This window comes from Ochotona curzoniae, unplaced genomic scaffold (genome assembly GCF_017591425.1).
Source record: "Ochotona curzoniae isolate NIBS_2020 unplaced genomic scaffold, NIBS_Ocur_1.0 scaffold_4701, whole genome shotgun sequence".
Lineage (NCBI taxonomy): Eukaryota > Metazoa > Chordata > Mammalia > Lagomorpha > Ochotonidae > Ochotona > Ochotona curzoniae.
Genome location: NW_024467122.1, coordinates 40,943,225 through 40,951,599, shown reverse-complemented (window position 1 = coordinate 40,951,599; position 8,375 = coordinate 40,943,225). Strand labels below are relative to the sequence as shown.

At 46.1% G+C, this 8,375-nt stretch overlaps 2 gene segments (V, D, J or C); both read left to right on the top strand.

Annotated features, from left to right (window-relative positions):
* Positions 1-2,461: 2,461 nt before the first annotated feature.
* LOC121148336 lies at positions 2,462-3,391 on the top strand. The segment is given in 2 exon segments: positions 2,462-2,728; positions 2,934-3,391. Coding segments are annotated over 2 exon segments (510 nt in total).
* A 3,184-nt stretch (positions 3,392-6,575) lies between these two features.
* On the top strand, positions 6,576-7,306 carry LOC121148500. The segment is given in 2 exon segments: positions 6,576-6,665; positions 6,751-7,306. Coding segments are annotated over 2 exon segments (429 nt in total).
* Positions 7,307-8,375: the final 1,069 nt, after the last annotated feature.

Sequence of the window (8,375 nt, the reverse complement as noted above, 5' to 3'; positions counted from 1 at the left end):
ATATGTTCTGCTTTCTTGGTTGTTCTGTTGGAGGTTGTTTCTCACACAGAGTGTAGCCACGTTGTTAAATTATGATCCATGCAGATAATATCTCCTAATATGTTCTGATCAGTGATATGTTTGGATTACTTTCTATTATTTTGGTATTGCCTGGGAAACTCTTAATTTTTCTTTTTGTTTTCCTTCTGAATTCTCTGCACTAATAAAGCTTTTTAAAACAACCATTTGAAAGAGAGAGAAAACCACTTCAGTGTCTCATCAAAGGAAACACATACCAGTTACTTGCCAAGACAGTCATTTCAGAGGGAGTTTATAAAGTGACGAAGCTGGGCTCCTGCACCTGCATGGGAGATCCAGAAGAGGCTTCTGGCTCTTGGCTTTGGCCTGGCTCAGTTCTGGTCTTTGCGGATATTTGATGTATGAGCCAGCAGATGGAAGACCTCTCTCTGTCTCTCCTTCTCTAACTCTGCCTTTCAAGGAGAAATAACTCTTTTTTAAAAAGAGAAAAGTTCATAAAGTTTCCCGTAAAAGTTTACCCAGATTCTTTTCTATTCTCACAAAAAAGGGGAGGAAAGGGGGAAATGAGCATCTTTCTAAGGATTTTTCACGTCTCATTTGCTGTAACTTTGGCATAATGACAATTTTGGCTGCATGCATTTCAATTTTTTTTGAAAAAAATAAACATTTTTACTTCAATTTACCATGAACTTTGAGTGCTTGTATTCTTGAGCGCAGTGTGAAGGTCGTGGCTGAGGAGTGCAGCTGCTCTGACACCCTAGACTGAATTCCAGCGGGGTCCTCGTTCAGCTGGCGAAGGTTGTCCTCTTGGACAACCAGCATGCCGTTTCAGAAGGGACGCACCTGGAGTGGTGTAGGAAGGGGACACCCGCGCAACCATCCAGATTAGTGGAAACAACCCTGCACACCAATGGGGTGACGGGTGTCCCAGCCACATGGCCTCACATCCTAAAGTGCTCTTGGTATTCTTAAGACTGTGTAAATTACTCTTGCAGTAAAGCATCTATACATGTATATGGGTTTGTTTTGAACAGAGAAATCTGATGAATAGCATGAGGTGAGTACGGTCCAAAGTAGTCGTTGCTTCTTTTTTTTTTTAAACTTGCATGCAAGATGGGCAGCTATTCTGTTTTCTGAACATCTGTGTTTCTTCCATCAAGAAACATGGAATGAATGGAGCTGAGGCTGTGGAAAGGCTGTTGTAACTTTTCTTTGCTGACCGTTTCAGTCCACTAGGGGGCACTCTAGGCTTCACTAGAAATGGACTTTGAGGTTGAGCAGTAAAAACAAAACAAAACAAAACACAAAACAAAAAACAAAACCAGACTCCTAACGATATTCTCCAAAGAAGGTGGGAAACATGTCTATGTGAATTTTACCTTGGGTTTTAAGCTTTGGTCTTCTGTGTAGGAAATTTCTAGTTGGAAAGTGAATGTCTATAAAGGCGTTGCAAGGAAGACTCTGAATAAACGGAGGGGGATAGGACTTTCATTTGGCATTTTGAGCAATGAGGCTCAGTAGAAAACATCTCAATTGTCTGTTTTCCATTCTTAATTTCAATAACTAAAGTCTCCCAAACTCTCTGACCTAGAAGTATTCCATGCCACAGATTAGTTTTCTCATGTATTCTCTTTGAGACTAGGAAGCAGAAGGACAGATGAAGAGAGGAGTTTTGTTTTTGGCTCACAGCTGCAGGTCTGCTCCCACCTGCTCCAGCCATTGCTGCCATCGGGCATAAACCAGTGGACGGGCTCTCTTTCTCTCTCTTTGTCTTTTTATGGCTGAACTGAATAAATAAATAGAAATCCATACAAGAAACTGTACCTATGAGTATTCTGTAAAAAGCCTTAAATGTTATCAAATGCATGCTTTTTCACATTAATTAATTCTCCAAGTCTGTCAAAGCATGTGCTTTGGTACATGAAGTTACTCTTCCTATGATTGTTCAAGCCTCTGTTTATTTCAATTGAGATGTTGATTTTTCCCTAAAGTATCATTACTCGTTTTATGCTTCAATGTATTATTTTATTGGAAAGGCAGCATTATTGAGAGTGAGAGAAAGGTGAGTCTCTCTCTCTCCATCAAATCTTCCATCTACTGATGTACTTTTCAAATGACATGAATGCTAGGGTAGGGCCAGGTTGAAGCCCAGGAGCCAGGAACTACATTTGGGTCTCCAATGTTCATGTCAGGGGTCCAGTACTTGGGTCATCACTGCCGCTTTCCCAGATGAATTGACAGGGAGCTAGACCAGAAGTGGAGCAGCCAATGCTGATGTTGCAGTTGGCAGATTAACCTCGTGTGCCACGGCATCTGTCCCTCATCCCTGTTCTTCACAGACTTCTCTTACATAAAGTATTTATCTATTATATCTTTACACTTGGGAACCATTGCCTGGTCCTCACTGCACTGTTCCCACCCACAAGGGTGGAGCTCACACTGCAGTCTCTCAGCCCTGGCAGCCAGTGAAGTTTCCTGTTAAGATGAATGACAGAGCTCAGAGGTGATTTGTACTCCCTGAGTCTCCAGGAACCTTTGTAAGAACAAAGTTTGTCTGAGCCCAGCACTTAACACCCTACAGAGCAGGGGTGAGGTGAAGGAGCCCAGCACTTAACACCCTACAGAGCAGGGGTGAGGTGAAGCACAAGGCCAGGAGCCATGAAGAGGAGCCTAGGAACTCTGCTGGGGCTTCTGTGGATCCAGGTTTGCTGTGAGTTGAGATGGTCCTAGGTGGGGATGGGGTGTGTGTCATAGCTGACAGTGAGGGCAGGGGCTGGGAGAGGGGGCGGGATGCTAGACTCTGATGCTGTCTTCCCCACTCATGGGTATTTCTTGGGCTGTGTTACAGGTTTGGCAGCTGCATTCATGATTCCCACAGTGACTCTCCTGTGCCTTTTCTTTTTCTGTCCATGCAGGGGTGAGAGGGCTGGAGGTGGAGCAGAGTCCTTCAGCCCTGAGTGTCCAGGAGGGAGCCAGCCCCACTCTGCGGTGTAATTTTTCTGAAACTGTGAACAATGTGCAGTGGTTCCGACAGAATCCCGGGAGCGGCCTCATCCTTCTGTTCTTCATAGCTTCAGGGACAAAGGAGAATGGAAGGTTGACGTCAACCATGAATTCCCGGGAGCGCTACAGCACCCTCCACATCGCAGCCTCCCAGCTGGCTGACTCAGGCACCTACCTCTGTGCTGCAAGGCACAGTGCTCCCAGGTCACCTGCTGCCTGCACCCAAACTGCAGCTGAGCTTGTAACCCCACCCCTCTCTGAGAGGCACGTGTCTTCTACAGCAGTATTTGCACTGCTTGGTGTTTCCTGCTCGAGGTTGGAGCACGTTCACCTCTGGACGGTGACTACTATGAACAGTCTTAGATCCTAGCAGATACACAGCATTACTTTGCATTGGCTTAAGTAGTTCAACTTTTCTCCAGCATTTAAGAACCAATGCTCATAGGCCAGTAAAGATAAAACTAACCAGATGACCTCGTTCAGTCTTGAGGCTTGCTCAAAGGATGCACACCAGGAGGAAAAGCACCTGCAGGATACTTGGTTCCCCTACACTCACAACAGCAGGGCTTGACTTTCCATTTAAAGGCACTCACAGCAGCAGGCATGTTTCGCACCTCAACTAGGCTAAGCCACAGGTGCCTAGTTTATGATGAACAAAAGAGGGCTTATTGCTTGGACTTGTTCTTTTCTTTTTTTTTTGCCATTATTGTCGAGAAAGAGCAAATGTACAAAGTTAAATTTTTGCTTTCTAGAGTTCCCAGGCACCTTTACACTTTGTGTGCAGGCTAGCCCCATGTTCTATTCCCAGTCCTGGCTCCAGTGGTAATGGCTGTGTGGGTGTTGCATCACGGGGCCGTGGGGTTGCCAGGGTCCACGGCCACCAGGGCTTTCCCAGAGTCACAGACTTTGTGCAGAAAGCACTTATCTTCCTCGTTCCAGGTATCTGAGCACTCATCTGGGTCACAGGGCAGACACACACTGTCGAAGGTAGTGGTGCATTTAGATAGAAGACAGGTACTTCCCTGCTGCCCTTGTGTGGCAGCACTGCCCAAGATACTTGCGATGCCTGTCGCTGGCACATGGAGGGAGGGTCACCGGGAGACTCACCTGCAGTGGGGCAAGTAGCGTGCACAGCGCCAGCAGAGTGGACAGTGGGCAGTGTTGCTAGGTACACAAGACCATCCACTTTCATCTCTGCACTATTTGGTGTTCCATAACTGCCATCTCATTCATTTTCATACTTGTTTCCTTCAAGAAATCACTGCACACAAGCTGATTTGGAACCGCTGGATAACTGCTAAGTGTATTGTCAGGAAGGAGTCCTGGCAGAGCACATGTGATTTGAAAAAAATACATGCTGCTCACCAAACAGAGCAGAAGTGAGTTCAGTTACTTCTAGGTAGTTCTGTTTCTCCTGAAAAGCAATCTCGATAAATCATTCAGCAGTCAGTTGATCATTTTCCTACTGCACTGGTCTCTCTGTCTTCAGATTTTTTTTTTCCTTCCAGGAACCCATTTCAGACATGAGTGAGAAATAAGTAGTATCTCCTGTGCCAGGCACTGGATATGGGTGTCAGATTTCTTCCGTAAACTATCAGTATGGGCACCAACGACTACATGCCAACTGCCAAGGAGACCACGGGGAACTGGAATGCCTTTGGAGGCCAAGAACTCTGAGGTCATCCACCCCCGTTTGGATCTATCACATGGGATGGAAGAAGCCCAAACCCTTCCTTGCAGGATCCAGGGTCATCGGAACAGTAAGCTTCCTTTGGGACTAGGGAGAGGAGTTTTCTGTGGTCCTCACTTAGTTCCAACTTTGGATTCCCACCCTATCTTGCAATGACCATCAGGGTTGCTCCAGAGCCTCCCAACCCAAAACACATACACACAAATTGGAATAGATAGACAACAACAAGGAAAGCTTGGAACCAGACAGGAAACAGTCAGCGTGGACTCACACATGCCTTACTAGGTAGGACACAAAGATTAGTTACTCCTCACTAAGATATTGAAGATTTGTCTGTACACCCTCCTAAAACTGTTCTGCACTTCAACTGTTGACATATGCCTTGGTAGAGTTATAAGCCAGTTTAGACTATTCCAAAATCTGCCAAGTTCAGCAAAATTCAGTTTCAACACTATAAACTACTGAATACTAAAATGAAAATAGTCATGACACAGCTGAATAGTACTCTTGTAGCCATTTTAAGGTGTATAGGAGCCAGTTCTGTGTAGAAACTAAAATTGAAATGTCAATGAAGTAGTCACAGAATGTGGTTAAAAACTTCCATTTTTAACATATTTGCTACTCAATACCTAGTCAGTTAATTCCATAATGTTGTAAATTGATGTTGATATTATGTTGTGGCTTTTAATTGATCGAGATGATATTTTGCCAGCTCTGCTTTCTGAGCAGAGATGGTCTCCCCAAGAAAGCGTTGAATTTATCTCCACAATAAGATGCTGGACTTTATGCTTGCAATGAGAGAATCTTGACTGAATCTGAACTGCAATACTGCAATAAGGTGGAGGAATCCACCATCGAGGGAGGGGATGGTATGGTTAGTGGCTGGGGGAATCCCAGAACCTATGAGAATGTGTCACATAATGCAATGTAATCCAACAAAATAATATAACCAGAACAAAAAAGATTTCTTACCTAAGTACTGACTTACTTCTTCATTCTGCACATTAAAACATGGTGTTGTTCGACATGAGCTCACCAACCTGAGCTCACTCCATCACTAGTGGAGTTCAGTGTTGGATTGTAGTTCAGGGTGTCTGACATTTGCGCAGTTTCCCTGAGCTAAGAGAAGATGCCACAGTTACAAAACGCAAATCATTTCCACTGGCCTAGACTCCTTCCTATAGCTATAGGGAAAGGCCCCTGTATGCAGAGTTACACCTTTCCCTTAGTTACACAGAAACATTCCTCTGACTTTAGGGACTCTTTTAGCTCTGTGGGTTCACAGAATCTGGCAAGGGACATTCTTCTACCTTCCTCCATCACCCCGGGGGGGCCATCCCAACCTTGCTTGAGTTTTGACCCCAAAGACTCATGAATTTGGATCTGAAATTTGAATACTTTTCAAATTGATTTCCCAACGAAGAAACAGATTATTGTATCTTTACTTAGTGTGCCCTTTCTGAAGGACTCTAACACATTGTCATAGACTTGGGAAAGTTGCAGCCTCTTGTGAAATGATTTTGATATATGAAAATCAAAGGATCATGGGAATTGGCTCTATGGCTCCAGGACCTGTGGTCCCGCACGTGGCCTCCAGAGGGCGATGCTGCACACACATGAGAAGCCTTGTTTCTGTGGCAGATGCACAAGCTGCCCAGTCCCACCCCCAGCTCCTCCTCCCTCAGCTGGCTGAGATCTTCACAGAGAACAGCAAAAGAGAAACAGAGGTTGGAGAGCATCCAGTCTCAACTGAGGAGCGTTTGCACGTTCACCTCAGCAAGGGGCTTGGCCATCTCGACTCCCCCTGCACTTCCCAACTGCAGGGTCTCTGTGTTGGCAGCTGTTCTCCTGCCCTTCCGCCCTGAGGAGCTCTCCCAGCAAAGAGGCTGCAGCGTTTCCAGCCCAGCCATGCTCCTGCTGCTCGCCTCAGTGCTGGGGCTTCACTTGGCCCTGAGTGAGTAAATTCCTCTGGTCTCTGTTGTGGCTGGAGTCTCTGATCAGAAATGCTTCCTGTGCTCACGGACGCCTTGCTTTTCCAGGAGACGCTGGAGCCCAGACTGTGACCCAGCCCGACACCCATGTCTCTGTGTCTGAAGGAGACTCTGTGGAGCTGAGGTGCAACTACTCCTATGGGGCAACCCCCTACCTCTTCTGGTATGTCCAGCACCGTGGCCAAGGTCCTCAGTTTCTCCTTAAGTACGTTTCAGGGAACACCCTGGTTCAGGGCCTCCACGGTTTTGAGGCTGAATTTAAGAAGAGCGAATCTTCCTTCCACCTGAGGAAGCCCTCTGTGCAGCTGAGTGACGCGGCCCGGTACTGGTGTGCTCTGAGTGCCACAGCGCCTGGGGCTGCAGGGGGAGCAGTGCATAAACCACCCCTGAGTGCAGAGCTCAGAAACTCAGCAGCTGTTGGTGTGGGTTGAGGGAAAGATTTCAGTTGACGTGCTGGCAGATGAGCTAGAGAGGGCTGGGCTGTACTTTTGTGCAGTTCCACTTCTGCTGTGCCCTGGGTCTCAAACACTTGGCACTCGTTTGCAGAATCAGAACACCGAGGAGTAAGTCAGTGTTGTAGAACGATGGAGGAGTCAGTGTTCTTATCACCCAGTCATCAGGTCTATCGAAGTTGACTTTTGCTTGGCTGCCTGGTTAAGTTGGTACAGGGCCTGGGAGAACCTGGGTGTTTTGTCATCATTTTCTGAGTTCCAGTGGATGAAGACAAAAAGAGAATGAAGCTTTAGAATTCATTGTGAAACCTTCCTCCCAGGACTTTTTCACAGCTGTAAATATAGTTTCCTCTTGCTTTGGTATCTTAAATTCTACAAATCTACATAAGACATTTATAGCTATAACCACGTTGTTTCATTTTTGTAGGCAGATTTTTCTCCTCATTGCTTTTACCCTTTTCTTATGATTTCACTGACTGAAGATTACATTTGATCTTAGCTAAAAGGCCAGGAAGCGATGAGAAGATTGAAGATTGGTCCTTACATGTTAACATTGTGTAGTCAATCACGTGGTAAGCTCAGCAATGCCGGAATGCTGGAAATCCTGGTAAGAAATGTAACTGGCAGTGCTCTGATTACAGCAGGGTAAAGGACCTCATCCAATGCCAGAGTATCCTGGATTAGATCCTGACTTCTCCACCTCCAATCTGGCTTTCCACGAATGCATGTGGTGGAGAGCAGATGAGGACTTGGGACCCTCCCTCCCATGTAAGAGACCAGGTGCAGTTCTGAATTCCTGGCTTTGTGTTGGCTCAGCTGTGGCTGTTGTGATCTCTTGGGGAGGGAAGCAGAAGTCATCTTCACCTCTGACTCTTTTAAGTAAATGAATGAACAGTGATGGGCGTTGGAGGGGGTCACTGTCCCCAGTGGAAATGGATGAGTTACTTATGTCTAGAATAGAAAGAACTAGATGCGAAGCATTTATGCTCCTGTGAGCTTGAGGATACGCTGGGTAAGTGTGGGAGGAGAAGGAGTAGGACCCCTTCCTGCTGCTCTGTGGCTCATGCCATGATACCTGAGAGAATTTGGTGAACATCCCTCAAGCTAGAGAGAGATGACGGAGAGTGCGTCCATTGGTGAACATGAGCTAGAGTGAGCCTGGAGCTTATCAGCACTCTTTAGGACATGGTAGATCATTATATGTGGAAAACATGCTTGGCT